At 42.0% G+C, this 27838-nt stretch overlaps 4 protein-coding genes across 6 annotated transcripts in view; 1 reads left to right on the top strand and 3 right to left on the bottom strand.

Annotated features, from left to right (window-relative positions):
- The window catches only part of xgb (x globin), a 23370-nt gene extending 10352 nt beyond the window's left edge, over positions 1-13018 (top strand). The window contains exon 5 of the mRNA XM_085142502.1: positions 304-13018. Within this exon, the coding sequence (XP_084998628.1) occupies positions 304-423 (120 nt within the window). The 3' untranslated portion in view covers positions 424-13018. The remainder of the gene's footprint in view (positions 1-303) is intronic.
- Positions 567-2939, bottom strand: srp14 (signal recognition particle 14). Its single transcript, XM_085142504.1, has 5 exons — positions 2822-2939; positions 2041-2113; positions 1822-1934; positions 1695-1727; positions 567-1571 (listed from the first exon to the last, which is right to left on the bottom strand). The coding sequence occupies exons 1-5, from the start codon at positions 2843-2845 to the stop codon at positions 1482-1484; spliced, it is 333 nt and encodes a 110-aa protein (XP_084998630.1). The 5' UTR covers positions 2846-2939; the 3' UTR covers positions 567-1481.
- pld4 (phospholipase D family member 4) lies at positions 3918-8631 on the bottom strand. Of its 3 annotated transcripts, none has more exons than XM_085142494.1 (11): positions 8519-8631; positions 8291-8354; positions 8042-8196; positions 6465-6648; positions 6252-6372; positions 6042-6169; positions 5748-5948; positions 5448-5587; positions 5185-5353; positions 4997-5093; positions 3918-4907 (listed from the first exon to the last, which is right to left on the bottom strand). In XM_085142494.1, exons 2-11 carry the CDS (start codon positions 8336-8338, stop codon positions 4705-4707), a joined length of 1446 nt encoding a protein of 481 aa, XP_084998620.1. In that variant the 5' UTR covers positions 8339-8354; positions 8519-8631; the 3' UTR covers positions 3918-4704. The 3 variants fall into 3 exon arrangements, with proteins under 3 accessions (XP_084998620.1, XP_084998621.1, XP_084998622.1); XM_085142495.1 differs by having other exon boundaries at positions 5185-5350; XM_085142496.1 differs by lacking the exons at positions 8042-8196; positions 8291-8354; positions 8519-8631 and adding an exon at positions 7500-8028.
- Positions 10484-27838, bottom strand: cep170ba (centrosomal protein 170Ba). Its single transcript, XM_085142482.1, is given in 20 exon segments — positions 10484-10707; positions 10807-10858; positions 10945-11038; positions 11436-11524; positions 11609-11719; positions 12188-12311; positions 12647-12893; positions 13624-15207; positions 15327-15465; positions 15894-16052; positions 16214-17130; positions 17209-17700; positions 18334-18355; positions 18357-18463; positions 21144-21300; positions 21747-21805; positions 23192-23270; positions 24068-24157; positions 26494-26631; positions 27537-27838. Coding segments are annotated over 19 exon segments (4851 nt in total). The 5' UTR covers positions 26599-26631; positions 27537-27838.

The raw sequence follows: 27838 nt of genomic DNA, 5'->3' as shown, positions 1-27838 counted from the left end.
CTTTAGGCCCTTTGTTACTAGAAGCCTGTCAAATAAAACAGACGATTTGTTCCCATGTCTTTGTCTGAATTGGCAAAGCAAAACTTTTTTAAAAATGCCAAAGATAACACCAGTTTAAAGACATAAAATAATGTTTTCACCAACAAGGTGATTCTCAAATACCTTTATCTCACAGTGCAATAAGTTTGTGAAAAGGGTGTATTAAATTACACACAGAAGAGGAGGGAACTGCTAAAACCTGATGACAAAAGCTTCACACTTCAAGGGTCAGCATGTGTGTAATGCTTATTGTTTCTGATCCAGACCATGTTCCAGTTTGTGACCAGCCTCATGAACCAGGGATACCAGGAAGAGAGCGCCCGGCAGCGCCAGCTCGCGCTATCCCCGAAGGAAAGACCGGACAAGAGAAACACAGCGCTATGAGACAGCACTTCTTTTAACCGCCACACAGACTGTTATCGCCAGTACAGCACAAAAATGCAGTTTGTAAATAGCGTATTAACCGTAATGTTTCCCGTCTTGCTCACGTTTGGTCCTTTAGTATTTTAACAGACAAAAACGAGCTGTGACTGTTTAGAAAGCACTTTATTTTTGAATTTAAATTCTGCTGCTGTCCTCTTGTATGAGAGCAGGACTCGGGTATCACGGTGGGACAAACACAAATGGGTGGAAACGTTTTCTGGCTGCAGTCAAACATGCTTTGTGATTGTGATAAACAAAACAAAAAAAGGCATCTGAATTACAGCCAATACTCCTCTCTGTATTTATAACTCAAACATGCTTTCAGTAAATCTAAAGCTTTCAACATTTTCTGCACTATTGAACCAAATCATGACATCATTCAGACATTAGCTGAAGCTGTAATATACATATTGGTGTTAAAGTATTTAAGACAGCCAGTTTAACAGCTTGGTATCGGTATGTAAAAACAGTGACTAGAATATTAATTGTGCCTCTAAAGACATAATAAAAAAATACAGTACATGACATTTGACCCCACCAGAAAAAACAAAACATTTGGTTCTACGTGAAAACTCAGACTGACATTTAAATCCAATTTCATGAAAAAAGAAAAAATGAAACATCTAAAACCAGCTGAATTAGAATGAGCTAGCACAACTTTTAGTTTTAGCTGGTAACATAACATAAATATGCTCTCTAACAATTAAATAGAGTGAAGGGCTGTTAATCATCAGGCTCCAGAGGCAGCAGAACTTTTGAGAATCTGGTCCCGAAGCAGAAATGGTGGAGATGATGAATGAGAAATCCTCAGTTTTCTGTTCCAAATGGCACTGGGCAGTCAGGGATGAGATGTTATCATGCAAACAATGGCATAATATCAAAGCAGTCCGTGAATCTGAGGCCTCGAATGAATGGGAGGAAAGCAGATTGGGGGCTGCAGATCACATGGAGCCCTCTCCCACTCCCCTCAGATAGTGCGAACCAGTTTAGGTACCCAAGGTTGTCTTAGAGTCTCTTGCTCATTGGGTGGCTTTGGTTTTCTTGCTTTTGCTTTTCTTGTCTTTCTTCTTAAGTCCATCCATATGAGCTCTGAGGAGGTTAGAGTACGCCTGAAAATGAAAGAAGTACAAATGGTGGATTTATCAAAGAGGCAAAACTTTAAGAAAAATATGATAGTTTCAGTCTTATATGGAGATCAAAAAAGATTTTAGATGGAAACTTGCTCAACCTACCATCTGAAATTTGATAACTTCTTTGGTGCTGACCTGAAATTATAAGTGAAAAATCTGGATTAACCAGCTGTGGGGTGGGGACGGCAAAGCATCTCAAAATTAAAATCTTAAAGCAACTTTAGCTCACCACTGTGCTAATTTTCTTCTTGCCGTCAGTCGCTCTGAGGAGACATTTGTTGTCTGCAGGTTCAAAAGACTCCGCGTGGCCCTTTCTGGGCACCGGTTTGGTTCTCCCATCATCTGGAAGAATGAAAGACTCTTATTAAAACTGCTTAAATATAAATAAATACATTTTGAAACATGGAAATTCACAGCTTGGTTGTCGCTTTTAGAAAAACCCACTTACACTTCTTTAATGTGATGACAACACTGCCTGATGTTCTGCATTTCTGGAAGAGCCGTGTCAGCTCTGTGAGAAACTGGACAACAGGAGGAGAAAGAAAAAAGATGTGAAATCAAGCTAACAGTCATGCAGAGTAGTTTAAGCATGGTCAGCCAGATTATGTAAAAACTACACCGCCGAATTTCATGAAACTTGGTGAAAAGGTGAAGCATGGGTGGAGGAAGAATTACTTTAAATTCGGTGTGGATCCAGATTATTTTATTTAAAAGTACCGATTAGAGAACTGGCCTCGATAGATGATACAGACTGCCTTACTAGTAATATTTTATCAAACCGTTAATCCTAATCGTAACAATAAGATTTTTATTACTTATTTTCACTATTGTTAATCTTACGCTAATACATAAAAGGAGACGAGAGGACAAGACATTTCAAGCATTTGATGCTACTGCACTGCTCCACAAAACTGCAACAGTTTAGCTAAGTGTAATCCAATTTAACAAGTGGCAGCTGGAGATAATGTTAAACACACCTGGCTGAGAACCTACGAATTTCGGTTAGCTCCTTTTTGACCTGAACAATCAAATTATGCCAGGAAGTACAACTTTAAAGTCTAACTCAGTCTTAGCTTCAGAGCTAACTGCTAATCTCAATCTGCCTACTGGCGTGACTAACATTGCGGCTATTAGCAAGCTAGCTTTACGACAGCTAAAGAATACAATGTCTACTTTTATCTCATCGTCAACAACAGGCTGAGTTATTAACGAGGTATATTTGCTCTTACCGAATCATTTTCCAGCAGCACCATGTCTCTGACTTCAGTTGTGGTGTTAACTCACTAACCGCAAGCTAACTGCTGTGAAGCACACGTAGCCTACTGCACAAGCCGAAGCCCCGCCCTGCGACCTCATGACCTGTGCGCGATAGATTTACCTCACACTGCCGCCTACTGTTCGGGAGGGCAAAAACAAGCAATGACACACTTGTTTGTAATAAGTTTTAAAGGAAACATTTGTACATTAATATCCATAAGTTGTGGGGAATTAAGTCAACATGAAAAAATACATTCTTTGTGTCTGAAAGAACTGCGGCAGATCTGATTCCGCCGTCAGCTGATGCAGACGTAGTGTGTGACATTGTTCTCTCAACTATAGCTAGCCTGCAAAACAAATGACTATGTTTGTTGTACAGAGGTTACTGAAAGAAGAAGAGAGAAAAAGCTCACTTGACCCAAAACACCAATCTTACTTTACATATTTCTGAATGATCAGGCTCTATCATATTTTAAGACCTCACAGTCGCATATGATCCCAATAGACCACTGCCTTCTCAGACTCCAGGCTAACTTGTGTTTTTCTCAGGTTTCCAAAAGCAGATTGCAAAGAGCTTTCAGCTGTCAGGATGTTGTGCTGTTGGGAAATCTTAGTTTGGATTCAGGAGACAGGGACACTCTCTTTTTTATGATTAGGCTTAACACCAACTTGGATCAGGTGTCCATGAACCATCCCTCAATTATGTCGGTATAGACTCAGGCAACTGGGGACCTCCCCAAGACAGCCTTGGCATTCTCCCCACCACACTTTGTGTTTTGTTTGTCTATCTATGCTCTCTTTCTTCTCTTCTCTTTCCCTTGAATCCCCAACAGGTCACTGTAGATGAGGGTCTCTTCCTGAACCTGGCTAACTGACAAAGGTGTCTTCTTGTTAAAGGGGAGTTCCTCCTCCCCACTTTTCCCAAAAGCTCTTCATGGTGCATCGTCTGATTGTTTGAGTTTTCTCTCTAATCTATGGTGTCCTTACCTTACACTATGGTTCACGAAGTTAAAGCATCTCAAAGCGACTGTTGTGAACTGACACTATAAAAAAAGTCTAAAGATCAGATTCTTTTTCTTCCCACCATATCTTTATTACACTCTTCTTTATGCAAAAAAGTGCAAAACAGATCAGCAGTCCAAGATCTCACCCCATCTGACAGCATCTGCAACACTTGGGTGGAAACATATACAAGGACCAACACAAACAAAAGTACAAAAATCTACCAACAAACTGAACAATTGCAGACACAAACAAACAGAGGACATCCATGCAACACATCGGAAACAAAGATGAGGTTCTTATTGCACAGCTGCAGCTTTCACTGCCCTTGCCTGTAACTCCAGGATTGTGCTGGCGCATTCGACCAATATTCTTGTGCTTGCAAAAGTTGGTGGATTTCTCAGCCTTTCTTTGATGACTTTCCCCATCAAACCTGCGCTTATCTGATCAGACCAGCAGGTGTAAACATGGCTTTGCAGTGCTGTGCTGGTCAGTGTTACTTAGATACTGCAGCCACAGGTACACAAAAGTCTCATGCATGTTTACATATTTAACCATGACATTAAAATGCACTCAATGGTTGATATTCATTAATCATGCTTTAAAACAATCAGCTCAGCAGTGAATGATCACACTGCGCCTGAAAGAAAATTGTAAATCTGACTGCACATGTACTAAAACATGTTCAGTCAAAACTGTAGCATGACACATTTAGTAGGTTAATCAACATATGTGACAGTTGTATTAAAAAATATCATTCCTTACAAAAAGACCATAAAAACAGCAAAATACTGTGTCCCAACTGGGATTTGAATGTCATGAAATGCACTTAAGATTCATAAAAGAGCTTCAGTCATCTCGATAGTGAACAGTCTGGGTGGTGTCCCAGGTCATCGAGGAGCACAGCAAACTCTGAATGCCAGTCTCTGTTAAATACTGCCTTGAGCTGACTGTACAGGGTCGTATTCTTCATTTCAGGTTGAGATGCATGCTGGGATACCACCAGGCCCACTCCAGCGGTGGTAAGAAAGTAGTCTCCTGACCAGTTAGAGGTACCTGGGTAGCAGCAGAGCATAAACCTGGTCAGAGATTCCATCAACTGACTTAGAGCAACGACACATTTGTAGAATAACTGTGTTTCTCACCGATATAAGCTACTTTATCAGTCACCATGTATTTGTTGTGGTTGACTCTGGAAAATGGAATATCGGACTGGTTTGCCACTGGGACGATGAAGAGTTTCTGAAAAAAGAAAGGAGCGTAAACACAATATATTTTTTTAAATAGTGGCAATCATCTTCAGGAGTTTCATGTATCCGAAGTTGCGTCTTACTATCTGGATGCTGATATGCTGCTGAGGAGAGTCGAGTGAGGCCAGAGACTGAAGAAAAGGCAACATGTCTGGATCAGAATCCCGCCCGCAGCTGATCAGCATCCTGATATGCACTTTCCTCTCGAACGCGGCCGCCTTGATGGCATCCTCGATGACGGGCCAGTATCTGCTGAGTGAAAGCCGAGGATTTCAGAGTGAGGAAAAGAGAGGAAAACGATGTGGATCATTAATGTGGAGTATTTTCTGTAAAGGGTTAAGTTAACCTCCGAGGCTTGTCAAAGCGCGTGGTGGGGAAGTACTCCATGACAGCTACATCAACATAGTGTTGAGCCCCGTAGATGATGGAGAGAATAGCGTCCAGGTCCTGAGTCCTCGATGGAGGACAGAAGGACGGAGGAGAAGCCTGGAGTGAAACAAGAAATCAACAGGAGCACTTGATTCATAACCACAGGTTTTAAGTATGTTTTTGCAGACCTAGCTGCAGACTACAACCCTTTCTCTATTAATGATAAAGAAAACCTAACAGTATCCTTTAAAAAGGAACTGAAACTTAATGAACTTACTGCCACATACAGCCGGGTGGAGATGTTATTCTCTTTCACCAGCAGGGGGTGTTGTTTGTTGATGTCTGTGTTATAGTTTGCAGGCCAAGGCTGTGGCAAGGAGCTGTTGGGTTGACCCATCACCCAGTAGGACTGGAAGATTTTACGAAGGTCCTTCGCAAGACGGGAGCAGTTGTAGATCACAACTCCTAGTTCCTTCACCTGCAGTTAAAAGTAACTCATTGAATTGTTTAGCAGCGTTTCTAAAGGTTCAGAATAGCAAAGTACCTTTGATTGTCTAATGTGAGCGTTCACCTGTGTTAAAGCCCTCCAGTCCATGTTGGCGCTTCCAATAAACACGTGTTTCCTATCGACAATCCAGAACTTGCTGTGGAGAACGCCGTTTGCAAGGCGGCCAAAGTCCACCTTTCTCACATGAACTCCTACAGGCAGGAAGAAAAAGATAAAGTCAAGCTGGTGCAAAGAGTTGGTGGCCTACAAGACTTTGTTGAAGAGAAAGCAAACCTTTTTGTTTTAAGATCTCTAAATCGGTGGAGTTTGTTCTGACGGTGGGAACACTCGTTATCACTCGGACAGTCACATTCCTCGAAGGAAGCTCTTCAAGCTCTTTCAGGATGTTCCTTCCCTGCCAAGGACACAATGAAAACATTAGAAGAAAAAAGTTTGTAGGGATGTTTTAATGAGGAACACAACTATCCACTGCAGCCGGTAACTCACGGGCATATCAGAGGAAGAGTTGACACTGATGTCTTCCCCAGTTAACGTCCAGTAGAAAGAGACCACATCCACTTCGTTTGTTGCCACTGAGATGAGATTGTTCCAGACTTGTACAAGAGGGATCCCAAATGTTACGTTGTCTTTGTATTTCATATGTTCGGGAATGCTCTCCACAAGGGCCATGCTGCAGGATTTTAAAAAAAGACATCTGCTCAGGGAATTCTTTGGAAGCTGAAGTGGAAAAAATTGGAGGAAGTAACTTTTAATCTTTAAGTCTACAGATGTGGAGTCGTAGACTCATCCAAAGCTTTAATTGACATCTATGAGGTGCTTTTACCCTTTTAAGGGGCATTACAGCTTCCCTTTAACCTCTATATCCTTAAAAAATAGTCAAAGTTGATGTTTTGTAGAGTCAAAATATTACTGCAAATGAACTTAAAACAAACACTTGCTACTACTAGCAAAATGATTTTGAGGGTTACCAGGAGAAAGACTCTTTTCTCCAAAAATATCTCGATGGCTTAGGTTTGCAAAGTTGCATCTGAACAGACAAGACACACAAGAGTTTTGGAACATTTTCCTTTGGACAGACTAGAGCAAAGTGGAGATGTTTGCCGAAAACCAAACACAGCACATCAGCACAAACACCTCATATCAACTATCAACCGAGGGGGAGGACAGGTGATGGTTTGGGCTTGTTTTGCAGACCTGCACCTTGGTGGCATCGAGTCAAAAGAATCCAGATGTTGAAATGGCACAAAGTCCAGACCTCAACCTGATTGAAATGCTATGGGGGGCTTTAAGAGAGGTGTGCAAAAATGAATGCCAGCAAACCTCAATTAACCTTAATTAACCTCAATTAATAACTGAGTTAATCAGAAACAATGTGAAAGACAGTCACACAAAAAATGATTACTTCAAGTACTTCTATGCATTTTTTTTTTTTTTGAAGGTTTTACCAACTTTCTACAAACAATAACCTTAAAAGAAACCTGACGTTTGACGGTAACATCCCCTGAGAATAAGTGACTTCACCTGGTTAGCTCGTCACATAGCTTCACAGCCTTTATTGTAACAAAGAACTTCCTTTTCTTTGTGGTAGCTTCAGTGATATCCCAGTGAAGCAGCTTATACCTTTGTGGGCATAAAATAGTCTGCAGGTGATACAAGATCGCAGTCTGTCCGATTTTATTTTCCACATCCAAAATTAGGTTACAGACAAATTCCAGTGAAGTGTCTGTCCTGCAGTGTTTACCTTTGCAAGCTAGAGCCAATCAAACTGTGGGTCAGGCTGATAAGGAATAACGTCCAGTCCCACATAAAGAGGAACACCTGGCCACTCAGCCTCCTCCTCCTTATATTTATTACACATAAAGAGGAAATTGTGGTAGATTTTGCGCGTTAAAAAAATAATCAGAGAATGAGGCCAAATGAAGTTTAAAAACGCACCACTTTACAAACACGGCGAAATCACGACTCGATTTCGAAACAGTGAGCAAATGTGGACATGTAATAAGATTATTCAAGCCGTGCAGCAGATATTTAAGAAGCTCGTGGTGTAATTACTGGATTATTACCTGCACTGATCAATAGAGAAATTGCTCCAGCCGTCGTCACCTGGGAGTATGTCGTGGTTTTTGGGAGGTGGAGGTCTCTCCAGCACGATGATGGCGAGCAAAACTCCCAAAATAGTCAGACATGCCACAATCGCAAGTAGCTTCACGCAGCTGGTCTAAGAAGGTGAGGTTTGAGAGGAAGAGAGCTTTAAGAGTAAGAAAAGTTACGAAAGAGCATAGTTTGGTTTTTAATGTTTGATGCTGCCCTACCCTTTTGTTTGAATCGTTACTGTCATCAAGTCTGCTGTACGAGGTCATTTTCCCCTTTCAAGCGCTGTTAGAGACCAAAAGCAGGAAGTTACCGTGTCGGACAGAAGATAAACAAATTAGAGAGCTCACATCTCTGATAAGAACCAAATCATCTTCATTTCTGCAATTATTCCAGATGGTTTTCATTTTGGAATTGGATTCATTTTAAAGTAATGAAAAGAAACTTACAGATTGAACTCTTTAAAAGATTCTTCTAAGCCAACTTGATTGTTTTCTTCCTCCAAACCTCTCCCCAAATATGAGCAGAAGTGAATTCTGATGCCGAATATATCACAACATAGTTCCCATTTTCAGTTTCATTTCAGGTCTTTTGGGTAGTTATGTAGCATGGGGAGGGGAGGGGTAGAGTGGGTGAGTGTAACAAGAGATTACAACAGATGACAAAAAGCAAAACAGGTTTATTAATCACATTTATTTGGAAAAAAACAAAACAAAACATATCTGACATCTTACACAAATAACCAAACATAAATAACAGCTATCAAATTACAACCAAATCATTTGGGTAGGGAAGGAATGGAAACAGAAACTGAAGATCCAAAACGGGACAGAAATTTGATACACACATTTTAAATCTTCAGCGGACCGTGTCGGACTAAAGCTAAGTGGAAATACTATCCCACAGAAGATGAATAGCAGCAACGGGTTGAGAATGACAAGAAGAAGAAGAAAAACATTCAAATTTTGCTGGAGTCTGTAAACAACCACTGTACTCGCCCGCATGAAACTTTATTCCATGCAGCTAATGTGGCACTTTTGTAGGTACTTCCCAGTTACAATCACATGCATGGTCCAGACTAGGAAGAGGGAAACTGAGAAGCTTGCCGGAGTTCCCTGCTTCGGCCTCCTGTGTCAGCATTAGATTCTTACAATCTTTCACCGGAGAGTCAAAGCTTTCAGTTTGCAGCGTATCTGCTTAAAGAGGGATGATGCTGTACTACCTCAGTGCAAAAAGACGAGATCGAGAGGTAACCTGTAGGACGTGTAGACGATCTTTAGACATTTACACACACGTTAACAAATCAGCTGCTATCATCAATTTTTTTTAACAATTTCATACAATTTACTTGGTCATAAATAACATTATATCTCTCACGACTCGAACGGCCGAGGTGTCGTGCAGAAACAGATAAAGACGACACATTTCTCGTCCTTGAAATCGTGTCGTGTTCGTCTTTGGACAAACCTTGGAGCCAAATTTTGCTCGAGGTGTGGAAAACAATCCAAAGCTCCCAAATGTGTTTGACACAAATATAAAAATAAGAAATTTTACAAAAGTTAGAAGGGCTGGGAATACTCTAAAGCTGCAGCCAGAGTTTGTGATTGCTTGCTGATTTACTTATAGAGCACACCCGTTCCTCCATTTAGATTGCACACTCTTGAAGTGGATTTTTTTTCACCCTCTGTTGGACAAAAGCGCAGTGCCGACGAGGGAAATGGTACCAGCGTGCACACAAAATTGGCTTGTAGCGATTGCGTAATATTAACAAACTATTCTGGCACAAAAGGCGACTAACTCGCACCTACAGCCGTGCTGTGTCAGTTACAAAATACCACAGTGTCTCAGGAAAAAAATCCCCTAAAAAAATACATTTTCATTCTACCCCACAAAGAGGAAGGAGGCAAACAAAAAACAATAAGCGTGGGGAGTTACAGAGGATGGAGTACACAGCATATCAGCATCTGCGAGTATTAACTTTAGCTCTTGCTATTAAAAAAATAAAATACTTCCTTAATGATGATTTGTCACTAAACACACATGTTTGACGTATCTGAAGACTTCCCTGGGATGATTGTGTTCAGGCTTGTTTTTCTCTGGGCAGCTAATTATGATGAGCTTTTATTAAAGAAAAAAAAAGTGCTGGTGATCACAACATTGGCAAATAATGACGACGATCTGTAACACACAGAATCAAGTATAGCTTTGTGGTCTCTCTCAGTGTGTTACATCCTTACACAGGTGTGTGTGTGGTGTGCTTATAGTGCAGTAGTGTGTATGTTTGTGTGTGCAGGAGGATGCACTTCTGTGAACAAAGTCTCACTTCCCTCCTTTGGGTTTCCTTTGTGCGCACAGAGGTCTGGCACCTGGCTGTTTGGAGTGGACTGGCTGGACCTGCGCATTTGTGCCAGATCTCAGACTAAATACCCCTCTCTGACATCGTCCGGGGTCGCAGCCGCTCTCCTGACCCTCTCGCTGGGCCTCGTGCCACCTCCACGTTTGAAAATGGAGTGCACCGTTCTCCAGTCTCGTGAGGAAGAATGCTTGCTAGTGTGAACTCCAGATGAGGAGGAGACTGCAGTGGCTGAGGTCTTGGTAGCTCCAGGCTGCCAGCTGGGCTCCATGACTGTGTTAATGACTAAATATTAAAAAATAATTAGAAATTAGTCATCAGCCACAAGAAAATCTATTTTAAAATTATTTCCATTTAAATAGTTTCCGGGTCCAAATGACTCACCTTCGAGTTGTCTCTGAACTCTCCTGAGTTCTTTCAAGATAGATGAGATTTCCTGAAACACAGACGTCTAACTTAGCTCAAACATGCAGTATTTACACGCATGCGTTTATCCTGTCATTCAACCAAAAGCACACTAACCTTGTTGGATGTTTTTGCAAACGGGACATTATTTTCAGAATTGACCTTGGCCTCAATCTCTTCCCAGATGTCCACTCTGTCCTGGAACATCACCCTGTGTGCAGAGGTGTCTTTCAGTCAACGTTCTGCTCTCTGACACTGATCATTTTGCAGAATTTATCACAGCAAAAGTAAGCCATAACTTTCGTTTAACGTCTGAAACATTACCAAATAAAGACCAGGAAAAGACAACCTGAAGCCGCATGTAACAGTGGAAACAGTTTTTTCATCTGTGTCTCATTTACTTAGATTAGATCTCTGCTCTTGGTCCCATATTGTCAGCCAATCTGTCTGTGAGCTGACTCACTAAGTTACAGTAATTAAATTAGAGCTGATGTTCACTGCGGTCTGGCTGTCAGACAGGATCAATAACGTTTTTCATCAAAGCCAGATCAGGAATGGAAAGAGAGGAGTTTAAGCGTTCATGGTGTCTGCTCTTCTTAGTATCTTACTTCATTTTGTCAGCGAGCTGCTCCGTGTTTTCTCTGATAGCAATTATGACCTGAGACACCGGATTCAGCATCGCAGTGTCCACGACGCCCTGAGGGGGACAACAATAAAACACTTTTATAAAAGAGCTCTCGTTACAGGATATCTAAAGGAGAAGCAACCGATCATGTCTGACCTCTTCTCTGCTCCTGGAGTTCTGTTCACGGTCACTCCAGCTCTGCTCAGCTTCCCCTGATGGTGCAGAACTTGGGGGGACTTTCTGGTAACTGTTAGCCTCTGAAATATGCTGATCAAGAAAAAGATGAAATAAAGAAATATGTTTTTTGGTTTTAATGGTTCTAGTCATGTCTTCCTGTATCCATGGCAGGTAAACGCATTAGAAGACTTAGTGTAACTATGGTTTTCCTTTATTTTATTAAAAAAAGAGATGACTAGAATCATCTTCATCTGAGCTCTTTCATCGTCACTTTGGGTTAATATCGGTCTATAAGCAATGAATCATTGTAAAATTTTAAAAAGTGGTGGAAACCACAAAAAAAAAAAAAAAAAAAATTTAAGTCATAATTGGTCCCATATAATTTTCAATTATGAGCCAATTCCTTTAAAACAAATACCAAAGCTGTAAGAGAGGTAGACAAATCCATAGCAGGAAATGGCTTTACAATTAAAAACATCATAACAGCACATGTTAACACATGGCTGCCATCAAAAACGCCCTCACTTGTTCACTTGAAGTTTAAGGTAACAACGGTACCTGTTCATAAGAAGTCGCCGTGGAGCCTGGTGCACTGCACTCCTCTCCGGGCTCGCCATCACCCGCTACATCGTGGATCTCTCTGGCTAATATTGCCAAGTCTTTGGCCAGATCTTGACTCAACCTTTATATATATATATTTAAAAAATAAATAAATCCATATTGTATTGAATTTAAGTATTCCTTTTAAACCAATTCTCTACAACAAAGTCAATGCAAATATTTTTGCAAGAAACTAAAGGAAATATCCAATAAAATATATTCAAGTTTAGTGTTGCAGTGAAGTAAATCAACCATTTGAACAGATAAAAATCATCATCATCTTATCTACTGTGATTTTCGACTCCTTGTCACACAACCCTTAACTAATGAAACAAAAATAAATGCTTAAAACTGTTTGCGTTTGCTGGAAAACCCAAGTATTCACACCAGAAACGCCCAGCCTGTCATATTTCTTACCGTGCAATCTCAGCACTGTGTGTGGACCAGTTGTGGAAGGCATCTCCCTCGTTGGTCTCCTCTTCAGAGTCTCTGCCGCGGTGTTTCGGGCGCATGGCCACGATCGGCTGCGGCCGAACCGGATTGCGTGGGCTATGAGAAGCTGAGGAAGGTTGGGAGCGTTTGTGTTTAGGAGTGCTCTGGTTTGAGTCGTACTCCTCATCTGAGGTAGAGGTATAGTCAGAGCCTTTCTGTCGTCTCCTAGAGCCTTGGTGTTGTGAATTGGTTAGAGTTTTGGAAGGCGAGGACAAATAAGTTGGGAAAACCGGAGAGAGAGAAAGAGATGCCATGAAAGAAGACCACCAAGAAAAAAAAACACAAAGAAAAACACCACTGAGTGTTTTAATAGAAACCCCCAAAACATTTCCCTGAACAAGAGGCAGACATGATGCTGTGGACGTCTTCATGACTTTCCAACAATTTACTGTTGTTGTTTTTAAGGGGGGGCCTGAACCAAACTCAAATGAACACTAGACTTCCACAGTACAGCGGCTGAGTACAGATAGGAATAAATGAGTTTAAAAAAATAACACAAGTTGATTTGTAATGTGAAACATATTGTGTTAAAGTCAGGACCAGTAATACACTCTCAAAGCATGGCTGCATATAAAAACGGCAATCCAGCCTTCACTTCAATGAGTGTACACTGTGCAGATGAAAGATATTGAACATTGGAGAATTAATATTAGTATTAGTGTTAGTTTCCTTCACACACAGCTGTTGTTTGATGAAAAAGAGTTCTTAATTGCAGAACTGAGAAATCGGTTATATTAGCTGAGACTTATAAAGGCTTCAGACCAATTCTCTGTCATGTCTGACACACATTGCAGGCATGTCATTCCCACAATGCTAAATCTGAGTTCATTTTTATGGCTGATAAAGCTTTACACTTAAATATATGAGAACAGATGGTGTGTAAGTGCCGGTACTATACTTACTTGCTGTGCTGCTGGCATATTTGGCACTGCTGGAGCGTACACGAGTGATTGGAGTTCTGTTGAGTGCTGCCTTCTGTGGCCTTTCTCCCGGCTTTGGCCCTGGACCAGAGGCCCTACGAGTGGAGCTGACACCCAGCTCTGTGCTGCGGTTGGAAAATCCTGTGCTTCTGCCTGTCCACTGTGGGGTGGAGGAGGCCTCGTTGTCACTGGGCGTGTTAAATGAGCTCGTCCGTTTTCGAGGCATGGCCAGCATATCCAGCCTGGAGAGTTTCTTGGCTTCCTGGGGCTGCTTAGCTGGGGTGTTGTTGGCCTCCTGGTACAGCTTATCAGTCTCTGTGCCCTCATTGTCGGAGGCCTCTCCGAGGCGAGCCCGGCGCAGCATGGAAGTCCTGGTGGGTCTTGGGGCTGATAGACTGTTGGCACGACTCAGTGCCTGGGACACTCTGGAGCTCTTGGTATCCTCCTTCTGAAGGGGAATTGTGTATTTGCGTGTTTGTTTGCTGTTTGACTCCTGATCAGAGTATGGTAAGCTCTGGTGGTCATCACTTAGGTCTGTGGAACCACGTTTTCCCACACTGCGTCTCAATCCAACTGGCCTCCTCAGAGGTTCAGTCCTGTTGCTCCTTTCTGCTTCCTGAGTACGGTGCTTTTCTGAGGACTGCTGAGTCGAATCCTGACTAGTTAGGCTAGCTGAAGACCTCTCTCTCTGGAGGCCACTGACCGATACTTTTTTTGTTAGTGTGCTTGGCTTTGTCTTACTGCTATGTTGGCTGACTGTACTGGAGGTATCCACATCAGACTCCCCAGAAAGAGAGTCCATAACAGGAGATGGAGTGTTGGTTTGTCCTGCTTGGAGTTTGGCTTCCAGTACAGCCAGAACATCTTCGGTCTCTTTGAGAAATGAATGCGTGTCCTGACTGTTAGCTCTCTGCAGTAATTCAGGGTTTAGATCTCTTTGAGCAGGCTGGCTAGAGATGTTAGGCAACCTGGTGCTGCTAGGTCGCTCCTTCGTGAAGCTCTCCTGTCTGAATAACGGGGATGCTTCTTTACCCTCTGGCCTCTGTGTTGCCTGGCTCAGTACAGGAGCTGATACAGCAGGTTTGACTCTTGCAGACTCCTGACTGCCTCTCAGTTTGGTCAGAGTGGCTGTTGAAAAGGTTTTGGTCACCTGTTTTCTCTCAGCCTTAGGAGTGCTAGCTTTGGGCACCACCTCCTCCTCTGACCCGATGTAAAAAGATGTAGACTTGGCCGGGAGCGTGCGCTTGTCTCCATTTTGCTTTTCTTCTTGGCCTGACAGAGGCCTCCTCTTCTGCTCTACAATAGATCCATCATCTGACTTGCTGGCATCACTCAGGCTGTCAGGCTCTACATCGTCCTGTACAGTTAACCTGTGAATGCCGTCTTGAGCGCCAGGGACCCCCAAGCTGTTATCTTCAACATCAAATGTTGAATTCGGGTCATAATGAACATGAATGCTGGGAGCTGGAATGTCACTCTTCTCCCCCGGTGATGTCAGCTGCAGGCCGCGCTGAACTCTTTCTTGGCTTTGGCTGAGCGTAGCCTTGTGGACGATTGTGCCTCGTGCTGAAGTGGAACAGTTTTAATGCATATTAACCACAGACGATGACGCTGAAAATCATTCATATTCATCAGGGTGTCTCATTATCATTTCAAATAGAGCAATGGCTGGTTAGGTGGCTTACCCCCTTCTGACAATCCCATCTGGGAATGGATGTCAAAGAGGCCGGACGAAGGCCCAGATTCTGCATAGCTGTCTGCCAAGCTGGCCCAGCAAGACATCCACTTAGGAGCCCCCTGTACGACTGCACCTCCTGACTGAACCTGTAAAAGATGACATACAAGTTATTCATTACTGTTAAAAATAACAAAACTGTTCAAAATATAATTCCCTTAGTTCCAGTTATTATAAATTCCAAAAGAGCAATCTGTTTCAAGTGTTGTATGCACTTGAACCCTAACATGTTGTACTAAACACGTGGTTTGGTTTTCTGTTTTCTATTATTTGGTTAGAAAAGAAAAACCCAAACAATCATGAACCCAGAGCCTGTGTGCAAAGAAGAGGCAAGTGCACAAATCAAAAGAGAGACACCGAAAAAAGAGCAAAAACCAAGAAGGCAAATCAAGGAAGCACTACATCCCGATTGGTGCAATCAGACACTTGAGTCTTACCGACTGAAAATAATCATTGTTACATTAAAATGATCAATTATCTATCCATTCATCATTCAACCCTGAGCAGGAAAGTTTACCTTCACCAGACTCTGTCCCTGCTCTGGAGCTGGCCTCACCTCCCCACAACTTTTCTGACTATGCTCCTCCCTGCCCTGAACAATAACAGGCCTAAATGCTGACGGTGTTTCTGCTTCACTCAGGTTCGTTCGCTCTGGGCTGTCAACGACACCAAACACCTGTCAGGAACAAAGCATTGCAAGTGGATAAGTGCACAGAGAGGCAAAGCAGGACTGCTAATGTTCATGGCTCAGGACTTCACTCCGAGAAACACGAGGAGACCGGTAATTAGCAAAGCCGCCTTATTTCTTTTAAAACGAGCATACGTGAAAGAACTTGCCTGGTCAATCTTGCTCCGTGCCTCTTCCAGCTCCTTATCTTGAACATCTGTTTCAATAGTGTAGGTCCCTGCGTCACTCAGACTGTCCTCCTCTTCATTTCTGGGGCCTGTGGGGCTCTTAACTTCAAAACTTTGACATGCTGGGGACATAACAGGAGCCTTGAGGGGGACAGGTTTATGAAGTGGCGAGGAAGTTTGAGGCTGGAAATGAGCGTCAGGCTGAGGAGGGCCAGTGGTAATTTGGCCAGGCTGTGATGCCGGCCCTGACCCTGCTTTAGATGCTGTAGTATTTCTCTCCCAGGTGGCAGAAGAGATCTCCTTTGCTTGTTTCAGTAATTCAGCAGTAAACTCCTGGGTGAGTTTAGATTTGCGGCCCACGCTGCTAAATGGTCTTGCGGACACAGATGAGGATGAGCGGGAGGAAAGGCTGGTGCTGATCCGTTCTTCAGTCTTTTCCCTTCGTAGAGAGCCAGCTCTTTGGGGGCCCATAGAAGCAGGGCCCTTCAGGGGGATAGTGTACCGTTGGGTTGGTGGAGTAGTGGTGGAAGATGGAGGTGTCACTTGTCTCTCCCCAGTCGGACTTGAGCCTTTCTTTACTTTCTCCAGCTGTGGCCTGAGACTGGAGGGTTCTGGTGGGGCCATGATATTGATGGACTGGGAACGCTTCTTTCTCTGGTTGTCGTCAATGAATTCAATCACAAAGGCTTGGTGGGGCTCAGCTTTAGTAAGACTGGAAAGGGACTGAGACTCTGGTGGAGAGCCAGACACAGGCTCCACTGAGTCAGGGGAGAGAAATTGCTGTGGTGGGGAAGCTCTCAAGGCTTGTGGAGAATCCTGATGTTCTAACTGGAGAAAGTTATTCCCATTGAGTGCTGGGTGCCCCGAATCACTTTGAGAACCGTCTTCATGGTAGTTTGCTGTTGATGAAAGGAGAACAAGTTAACACAGTATTTCATCTAAAACTAGAGTAAACAGATAGTGTATAAGAGACTCACTCTTGGTGGTCTTCAGAAGAGATGGGTCACTGTTTGTGCTGCACACATCTTCATCTTGCGAGCTCTTTCCCATCATGCTAGCGCTGCTTTGGACGAGCCAGTCAGCAACTTTACTCTCTGCTGATATCACCTCAGTAGGTGTGCTAGCAACCTCAGTGGAAGGTTGCTTACGCTGACGGAAAGAAAACTTGGTCACATGGTCCTTGATTTTCATTTTACCTGGCGTGCATTCATCAAATTCGATGGTAAAGGATGCGTGGCTTTGAACCACAGGGGGTGTGGGGGTGGAGGAGATGCAGTCAGAGGGATCTGCTGTGTCTTTTGTTGGAACTTCATGAACCTGCGACTCTGGTTTCTTGGTAGGACGCTGCTGGAACTCCTTTGTTGGGATCTCAAAGTAACTGTGCTCCCGGCGGTAGGAGAAGATGGGCTTAGCCTGACTGTCTGGCAGAGAGCCATTGCTCTCATATGTGGGCACATCTTTAGCAGGTTCTGTTGTCAATAAAGAGATGAGGAGATTATAAATACTCAAACTACACAAAAAGCTTTTAGTGTGCTGAATATTAGAAATGTCACACTTATATCAAAGTTACTAACTCAAAGTTAAAGGAACTCAGATTTATGTAAATCTCTTAAAGCATAACCACTAAACATTTCCTGAAAACAAGAGCCATAAATAACATGAAGGTTCCAGACGGTAGGCTGGGAAAACAAATCATGTGATTGGTCTTTGGATGCCAGCTGGGTGTGGCCAAATACCACTTTAGGAGTTCAGAGTCCAGTGGAGGGTAGTTGAGGGGGAATAATCGGTTTCCGTCTGGGCAACGTGAGGAGAACAATCACCATCATCGGCTTAGATGGTCATAATCCATCATGAGGCAGACAGCCACTGCCCACTGGCTTGGCATGGTTTGGCCTGGCTATCAGTCCACAACTGACAGCCAGGGACCTGCCTTGGGCTTAACACCATCTACCTCTCAGTGACCCACAGAGAACAACAAATGCCACAAAAAAGGCAACTTTAAATCGAATTCTGCTTGTAAAGACAAACACTTCTGAAGGCATACACCAAATGAAAGGAGTTTACAGTGATTGCATGTAGAAATATAAGACAGACTCACTGACCTGGAGATTCCTTCTCTGGAAAATTTTCCACCTCTGCTCTCCTTTTTGTTGGCTGGGTCCTCATCTTCTCCCCACCAGGAAGGCTGGCCATACAGAGGCGTGGGCTTGGATATCGGAGCATCTGTGGAGGCTAGCAGGAAAAAGCCCACAGACAGACACAAACACAGACCAACAAACACAATCAGGTACATAATATACTAAAAGGTGCAGGGAGGAATGATAGGAACAAAGAAAGAGCCAACAAAGATGTGAATTTAAACCACTGCTTGGTTTTATAATCCAATAAGTTTGTTAGTCACATGACAAAACAGTGTTTTGTTTGATGTTGCAACAATAAAAAAGTTACACAAGGCTGGAGCTCAAAAACAAAGCCTTACGCTGCAAGTGGCCTTTGGATGTTTCAGAGCTCCCACACATTCCCATGACACAGAGAGTGTAGTGGGGGTAGGGAGGTCAAACTGTGATGCCAGATGTATCAGCAAACCACCAAAACATAATCCTCCTCATGTGAGGACAGTACAGCTAATCCTAATCTTTATAGGAAAAATGGAAGAAATCGGTCCAGGATATAGAGTAAGCCGGGCACGCAAAGGCTTTATGTATACAGAGGTCTCTGTATATATTCTCTTAAATTTGAGACTAGTTAGCTTGGCTAAATTTGCTGATGATATGTGTTTAGCAAGACTTGCCATATAACCTGGCATACTGTTCCACACATGCCAGCCAGCCTCTACTAATCAGATCATCTAGAAGCTGCCGTTTGGCCTGATAAATAGGATAAACAAGCTCTTGTGAGTTTAATGTGGCTGCACAATCCCAAGTATCAGCAGCACTTGACCACTGTTGCCTTGGACACACACAATAAGACATCAACACAGTGACCGAAGAGGCAGAGGGGCACGTTACAGATTCCTTTCCACTTATTTAATCTTCCCCTTTTAGCTAAAGAAAACGTGGGCGAGTGTAACAGCTTCAGTACACAGAGCAAGGTTATGCTAAGCGTATTATTTGATCAAACAGCAAAGGCATCTCAAACTGTGCAGACACAGAGGTACAACAAAGACGGGACATAATCTCCCAAAATAAAGGTGGCAGTTATTAGGGACATTAAGTACTGTGTTTGGAGGTAGTTAAAAAGCAAAAAAATTTGAATATTTGTTTTAGCTATTGTTATAACTTACTGGATTTGTTATGTATGGAAACTTTAAAAAGGAAGCCACTACAAGAGCAATCACTGGGAACGCTGAACTGTTAATTTCATGCCCTCTTTTTTTCCTCTCAATACTAAATAGCCCTGGGTCCTGGCACAGTAATGTAGGCCCGACTGAGTCACACACTGTACAAGTGAAGTGTCCTGTGCTGCAGACAGCTGGAGGATTGGAGTCACTCCACATCCTGTACAGCTGCAGGGGAAAACAAGCACAGAAAAAGACACACGTCTTTTTTTTCCTTCTCTACAAGGCTTGTCAGAATTAACAGAAAACAAACCTAATATGAGACATTTGATCCACGCTAGGCAAAATAACATATCGAGACCTTAAACAAACTCAGCCAAAGAGACTGCATTTGCATCAGCATTTGTCAACAGAGATATGCAAGCTCGGTCTCTGTGAGGCAAAGAGACTTTCCTACATCAAACAAACTCAAAATGAATGAAAGTGACACTTTAAAAAGCGTGTACTCATATTCTCTAACATACTTCTCTCACTGAGGCTGTAGATTTAGCATGACAGCAGTGGACACTTTCATTATCTCGCTGGCTCCCACCAGCACAGACTCCTTTGAGTGCAGGCAGTAACTGTGTAGCAACAAGTAAATATAGAGTTTGCACTGAAAGATTTCTTGCAAATAATGAACTCATACTTGCAGGCAACATAATCACACTCTGCTCCAAAGTGATGTTTACTAAAAAAAAAATAAAAAGAGCTAACAAAAGAAGTGTTTCTCGCAGTGCCGCAGTCAATTACACAGCTATGAGAAACATGAGGCGTGTGCTGGAAAAGTCCTATTTTAGGCACAGTTGTAGTTTTCCTTCTAAGCTCAAAGGCCTGATTATGGAGCAGAAAGCACAAGACCGCTGCTTGCTAGATTAACTACAGCTGGAAAACGTTTCATTGGTGTGAATAAGCTTCATTCATAAAATGCCTAACTTAACAGTGCCCTGACTGTTCTGCTGTTGACATAGAGTAAAATAATAAATTCACTAAGTATGTCAGAGTAAAGAGGGTGTGAGAGAACTGGAAATATCAGCAGTGACAGATCTACCATCACCTACATGGACAGAAGTGCCAAGCTGGGACTAAAAACCTACAGACCTTTCTAATTCTAAAGCACGTGGCTGAACCACCATCAGGGTGCTTGGCAGCAGAGCTCCTCTTGTCAGCAGTCAGGCATGTCTGACTGAGATAAGACTGTTTGTCCTTAACTCTTTACCCCTCTGCTTGTCTGCAAAGCCCTTACTCATGTATACTTAGTCTGGCAACCCTGGGATGTCAAGATCTACTTTTTTTTACAGACACCACAGGATTGTAGCATCAGCCTCTCTACTCACATGGCATCCTAATCCCACAGCAGGGAAGCTCTTAATAAGAGAAGCCATCATCCTATCGAGGGATCTATGGCCAAAGTCACGCAGTACATGGAGACTCAAGCAGACTTCCTCTTCCTCATGTATGTGGGACCAAGCTATTCAAATCCACTTCATTTAAAACTGTTTCTCTCATGCACCCAGAACAATTTATCTACTTCTGTTATCATAAAACCTGCAACCTTCCTCCTAACAAATGAACTGTGTGGATAGAATTATTTACCTGTGAGGGAGTGGGCTTTACGCTCAGCTTTGTCCTGGAGTTTGGCATTGGATAAAGAGTCTTTGCTCTTCTCTGAGTGCTGGAAGTGCAGTTTTTCCTTTGCCTTGGCCTCCAGGGCTTTTATGCTAAGCTGCAACTGGCTTGTGTACTTCTCATGCTGCACACACACACAGACAGGAGGGAAGCAGGATGTGAAAAACCATCCGCCAACAATCAGTACAGCTGTAACTGTCCTAACATATACACACTGTAAGGAAGAATATCCACCAGACTCAAGCTTCAACTTCTAAATATTACACATGCATCATTTTTATTTTAATTGAATTCATCTACAGTAACTAGCATCATTAAACATGCAGAAATGACTTTAAGTGTTAAGTTATTTAATTTAATATGAAAGAAAAAAATTATTGTAGATAATTAAGCTCTAGTTTGCCATGGTAGGAGTTGGCCTGGGAAGATTGTGACTATTTTAACATATTATTTAATAACAAAATAATGAGTAATCTACTTAGTCTTTCTCAGTAAGGATCTACAGCAAACACCTATCGCTGAAGACAGTCGAGCACTGACGATTAAAAAAGGAAGCTTACGCTTACTTACTTTAAGCGCTTCCTCTGGGACTTTGTGTTGATTCTTTTCCAGGATATACACATGCACATGTACAGAAGGAGTTAAAGGAAACAATCTCCATATTTTTCTTTTCAAACGATTAGATATTAGAGATGTCCTGACTGGAAAATATTGAGCACTGACCATTACTTTTTTCTGATTGAAAACTATGTTTTTGTTGTTGCTCATTTCTCCGTTTGCGCCAAGACAACAAATAAATCTTTATTATAACCAAAAAAATAAGTGAACTGGTTTACTGTCTTGCAGCACTATCACGAAACTTATCAGTTCAAAACCGATGAGACAACAGATAAACATCAAGAGATATCACCTATAAACCTATAAATGTATTTATAGCGGTGAATGACTTCCCGAAACTGTGCCCCTTCACCTCTAACGACAAAGCATGTCTACATGTATCTGTACACTCAACAGTATTGCTTTGTGTTATCTAACATACATTTCACCACTCATTAGTTTTCTCCTGAGGTCAAAGGGTGCAGGTGGCTTCCGGTCAACAGTTCACTATCCTGTAGGGGTGGGGGAAAAAATCGATACTGTGTAGTATCGTGATATTTTGTTTGCTAATAATGTATCGATACAGGGACAGCAGAAATCGATATTTTGTTACAAAAAAAGTTTTTGTGGACTGGAACATGCTCTGACTTCAGAGCATGTTGATCCTTTTTCTGAGCAAGAATCCTGACATTCCTTCACTGTCCAAATGTGTTTAACTTTTTTTTTTTGGCAGCAATAAACATGACAGTTTACTTATTTAATTTAAGACATGTTTTATTTTAATTAAGTTTAAAACTTTTTTATTTAATCTAAAATTATATTTTGTTTTAATTTACTTTCAAATTCTTCAGTTGCTGAAGGGGCTGCAAAGTTTTCATAAACTGCATAGTTCAGAATAGCTATAATTGTACCAGATGGTTGCGTTCAGTTAAGTTGGACTAGACTGTAATACAAACCGTTCAGTTTGTCAACAATAAAACTGACTGAAATGAGAGAAAGACTGAGTGCGAGACTGTTATTAGATAAAATGAATATTGATAAAGTTTACCTTTATGTACAGAATCTGAATATCGCAAAATATTTTTAAAAATTGCAATAATATCGTATCGTGCGTTAAGTATTGTGATAATATCGTATCGTGGGATGTATGGTGAGTCCCACCTCTACTATCCTGGCTGAAAAAACACACAGGATTTTCATGCCAGTAGATCAAGGTGGAGAAAAAAAATGTAATAAATGTGAGAAAAAGTGCTGCTGACCCCTGGTCCTTTTCTGTGTTGAATACCAAAGACCAATGAAAACAAAAGCAGAAAGTCTGGATAATGTATGAATGATACACACCCACTGATGATTAAGCCAACAGAATTAAAAAAAATAAAAATGCATAAAGTTTAAAACATAAGTATAAAAAAGGATATCATAACCAAAGCGAATTACATCTGACAGCTTTAGGGTGATATATGTCTGGTCTGGGATTCTGAGGTCGTTCACAAATGTCTGCAAAACAGAAAAAAACAAAACAAAATTCATAACATTCACTGTTCATTTGCTAATGAAGGTAATGTGCCGACTCACAGGTGACGGGCCTTCTAATTCCAAGCACTCGGATACCGTAAGGTGCTTTGCCATCGGACCTTTCCCATTGAAAGTTAATCCACCAACACGTTAAAACTCTGATGAGATTATGTTGTTATGCAATGTCAGTAAGCTTTTATAAAATGGCCAGGTGGAAAGAAACACATGTGCAATTTGTTCATCAATTTGTTTTAACTTCTCCCTTAACTAAAAGATGGTTAGAGGAGTTACTCAATTTATCTTTAGATGATTAAAAGTAAAGAAACAAGGATAACACTGTGCACCAAACAGTAGCTCTCATTCTACACAGACTAAACAAAGGTAATTAGGGAAGGATTTCAGTTATAGGCCCTCGTACTGTTCTGCTCTGATTAGTTTAGCTGCAGTTACTAAGGCCAAAAGAAACACTGAGAACAATGAACGGTTTCTCCCACGGCTCAGCTCTGGATTTCATTTGGATAATGGTGCAGTGAAGTGGCAACAGCAGCAAAGAGACAAGGGAACAGGGTGAGATCGAAAGATTTTTTTTTCTTTTTTTTTTTGGGCGGGGGGGTCCCCAATGGTCACTGTTTGCCCAACGGTTTGCACACAGACACATTTTTGTACTAAGGGATTTACTGCAGTTGAAACACGAGCCTTCGGTGGCACCAGAGACTTTTTTTGTTGTTTTTTGCACAAGCTGAAGTACAAGGTTTGGAAGTACAGACAGACCCACTCACCCCGTTCAAGCTGCCCAGGTCCTTCACCATGTGCTCATCTGTATTTGGGTCATAGTTGATGACAGCATGCTGTTTATCCACACTCCGAGACTGAAAAAAATGTGGAAAAAAAAAAGTCCATGATGTGCTGACAACTTGATTACGTGACATGAAATTTGTGATCATTCATTTAGATTCTAAATTGAGATCCCAAGGTAAGATTTTCCAGGCTTACAACTGGGATTCTGGAAGGTGGCGACAGTACGAATTTCCCTATATGCACCATAGACACTGAGTCTATCAGAAATTATGTCAGTTTAACAGCTTATTCAGTTTTGGGTTGAGGTGGTGTACACTTTGAACAGGTTGCCAGGTCATCACAGGGCTAACACAGAGAGAGAGAGCTAACCATTCATGCTCAAATTCACACCTACAGCCACGTTAGAATCAGCAGTCGACCTAACATAAATGTATCTGGACTGCAAGGGGAAAAAACAGAGTACTTAGAGAGAACATGCCAAGTCTATAGTGAAAAGGTCACTGCCACTCAGCATGCAGACCTGGGACCTTTATGCTGCGAGGCAACAGCACTGCACTGCTGTGCCGCAGTAGTTATTTTTGATACCTAAAAAGTCTATTATTCTGGTTTACACACAATCCCAATTAACAAAACTGTGCACAAATATTTTCATTAGGAAACTCAAGCATGAGATGGAGCAGTGGGTAGCACTGCTGCCTCGCACCAAGAAGGTCCACCATCAGGCTGGAGCTGTTTGGCTTCCTCCCACAGTGCACAGACATGCACAAGATGAAGTTAACCGGCAAGTCTAAACTGATAAAAGGTGTGAATGCAAGTGTGAATAGTTGTGGTGTTTCTGTGTTAGTTTTGTGATAGACTGGCAACCTCCCCACCGATGACAACCCTGAAGTGGATAAGAAGATGGATGGATGGGATTGAAACAGGAATTTTCTTTTGGATGTGCCAATGCGCCCTCGTCAACAAACAAGATTTCAATTCCGCAGTAAATTAAACTAACTATTCGCCCTAATCTACCAAAATCTTCTCTGAATGCTGAGGTTTTTGTGCACGCATCTGCTATTACACAGTTGTGTGGAGTACCCACAATTTTGTTGTACATGTACAACAACAATAAAGTTGTTGTACAACTATTCTATTCTATTCTATTAAGCAGAGTAAAAACGCGTCTTCATCAATTAAGTTCAGGCTAAGCCAGTGATTCAGACTGACTCACTTTTTCTTCTCTCCTCATTAGGGCCTCAGCACAAGCGAACTCACTGAGTGCCAAACTTGTCTGCAAAATTAACACTGTCATTCAACGGACGATTTATGGGCTTGTCACAAACTGTTCCAAACCAAACCCTAACTGGGATAAACAGCAGTCGGAGGCAGTCTGTACTGCCTGTGTTAATCAGCTCAATTGGTCGCCTTTTAAATAACTTACTTGAAGTTTTTAGTGTTGGTTAATCAATTTGTCGATTAGCTTAACAGATCTGAATTCATAACTCGTAGCCCTTAGCTTCCCTTTGCACCCCTTATCAGAGGAAAACAACGTATCTCTGGCTTTAGAAACACTAACAGGCCACTGAATTAGAAACAAAAGGCACTCAGTATCATTGTAGAGGCGTACGGTCTAATTACTTCTCATGGAGATACAGACTGATCAAACACTAGTACTCATGGAAAGTCCAAACTTTCAAGGCGAGGTCCTTAATTGTGCAGTTTGATAAAATTTCACTTAAGCTGGATCTGTGCCTCTCATGCCAAACAGGATTCTCTTCTTGTAATCTTTCAGATACAATGTGAATGAGGGAGAAAAAAAAACTTCCCAAGAAACCCAAAACATTTAAGACATTAAAGACAATATAGGGCAGGAATGGGCTATGTGCCAAGTCAGGAAGAAGCCCCAAGCACTAGAAATATCTGCATCGTTTCAAGCTGGGGAAAAAGATGAAGTTTTTCCTTGAGCCGGCAACGCCTAAATGTGGACATAAGCAACTCTGTGGTTTGCTGGGCTTTTCTGCACATAACGCACAAACTAAGGAAAGTATAAACAACTGCTGCCGAGGCAACATTCTTCCTTTGCTGGTCTAAATACAGAGCGAGAAGAAAATGGGAGGAGAATATTACACAAAAACCACAAAGAAATTGTGTTTGTGGCACACAGAGCATGGAAAAACAACACATGGGAATGCTTTAGTTGAGTTTTAAAGTCATTGTTTGTGAGGCTGCGAGGGGCAACTTTGAGTGAAGACACCGTCACCTGGTTACACACACTCAGAAATGCACGCAGGGCACATGCCAGAAGCCTCCCGCTGGTTTTTCGCATACTTGCGTGACCAGCTGTCCTGTCAGACATCAGTGCAGAGTAATGCAACTTATCCTGAGCATCCTGAACGTCACGTACGACACTCTGCGTGACACTCACCTGGAGCATGAGCTCGCAGTCGTCCCGGCCGACGAAGATCATCTCGCGTGGCAGCCTGTGACGCGTGCCAGAGCTGCTCACCAGAAACCATGATGTCACACTCATGTTGGGGTTGCCAGTCAGGACCTTCTTGGCATCCTGGGAAAAGACGACAACCAAATAGATCTAGGATGGCAAAAAATCTTTATGCTACTTTAATGTTATCTAAAATTTGCTGTGCTTGTTCTTCATTTTTAATAGGTTATTTATATTCTATTTATAACTATTTGTTTCACTGATTTTTGTCAGTATTTTATATCAAGCTTTTTAGGCAGTATTAGTCATTGTAATTTCTTGTGTATTTTTTCCTCCAGCTATTTTGTTTGGTCATATTTTGTTTAATTTCACTTAATTAAGTTGGTGACCCTGTTTTGGCAGGAACTTTCAAACTTTTGGGATTAATCATATTTTGCTACTATCTGAACAATATTGAATATCATTTTTTTTTAAGGGCAAAGAAAAACCCTCACTGCAATGAGAGGATCTTTTTATCCAACCAGTTGTGTCTGGCTGTATTACTACCAAGCTAATGCCATAAAAAAAACTGATCCCATTTTCGTAGCTAGATTTTCAATCGTCAGGAAAGGCTACACAGCAGAGTATGTTCACACAAGTAACAAACGCAGATATCGTAATCGAATAAAGGCGATATGAGATATTAGAGTTTATCTTTTTGATGAAGCATGCCGGAAAACTTGTTGCAAATGGCTCCTGTGAGTAGTAAGGTAACGATGGCTAACAATTCAAACTTCCAGCTCAGGTTTAACTTCCTGTAACCTTTGCGAGCTAACCATTAATGGCAAAAAATACAAGCCAGTGTTTATATTTTAAATTACAAGCTGCTTACACTCTTGTAAATAAACCACAATTTTTTTTTTATTTTATTTAATAAAACAGAGAGCTGTTGGGAGTCTGTCGGTGAGGTTGTTTAGCTAACGCTCGTGAGCCTCCGGCTTGAACGAAATAAGCTATCTCCAAACGATTTTCCCCCAACAAGGACTCACCTTTAAAGCCTTCTGCGTTTTACTCCTGAGTGAATCCAGTGTTTGTCGTCCCACAGCAGTTTGGAAATTCGACGTCCGACCGACACTCACTTACAACAAGCTCATCAGGTGACAACGGGCAGGTAAAGTTCGATCACACCCTTACCTTCCTGCGGGAATGACAACCGGACGAAACTCAAACCTCAAACGCGTCTTCTCCCGTCGGGCTGACGTAGCTTGACAAGTCCCCATCAAAAGCGTTTTTTTCTCTCTCCGAGAGGGTAGAGGAGAGTAAGAGCTCTCACTCTGTCCGGGTTCCGGGA

The sequence above is a fragment of the Neolamprologus multifasciatus genome, chromosome 19 (genome assembly GCF_963576455.1).
Source record: "Neolamprologus multifasciatus chromosome 19, fNeoMul1.2, whole genome shotgun sequence".
NCBI lineage: Eukaryota > Metazoa > Chordata > Actinopteri > Cichliformes > Cichlidae > Neolamprologus > Neolamprologus multifasciatus.
This window is presented reverse-complemented; position numbering and strand designations above follow the sequence as displayed.

Excerpts from the sequence above, each read along its gene's own strand:
- pld4 (XM_085142494.1), bottom strand. The coding sequence starts at position 8,338 with ATGACCTCGTACAGCAGACTTGATGACAGTAACGATTCAAACAAAAGG. Across the intron at positions 6,170-6,251 it reads AGAGATCTTAAAACAAAAAG|GAGTTCATGTGAGAAAGGTG; the intron begins GTTTGCTTTCTC and ends TCCTGCCTGTAG. Across the intron at positions 5,588-5,747 it reads CCACCCGGCTGTATGTGGCA|GCTTCTCCTCCGTCCTTCTG; the intron begins GTAAGTTCATTA and ends GTTTCACTCCAG.
- srp14 (XM_085142504.1), bottom strand. The coding sequence starts at position 2,845 with ATGGTGCTGCTGGAAAATGATTCG. Across the intron at positions 1,728-1,821 it reads AGAAGAAAATTAGCACAGTG|GTCAGCACCAAAGAAGTTAT; the intron begins GTGAGCTAAAGT and ends TTATAATTTCAG. Across the intron at positions 1,572-1,694 it reads AAGTTATCAAATTTCAGATG|GCGTACTCTAACCTCCTCAG; the intron begins GTAGGTTGAGCA and ends TTTCATTTTCAG.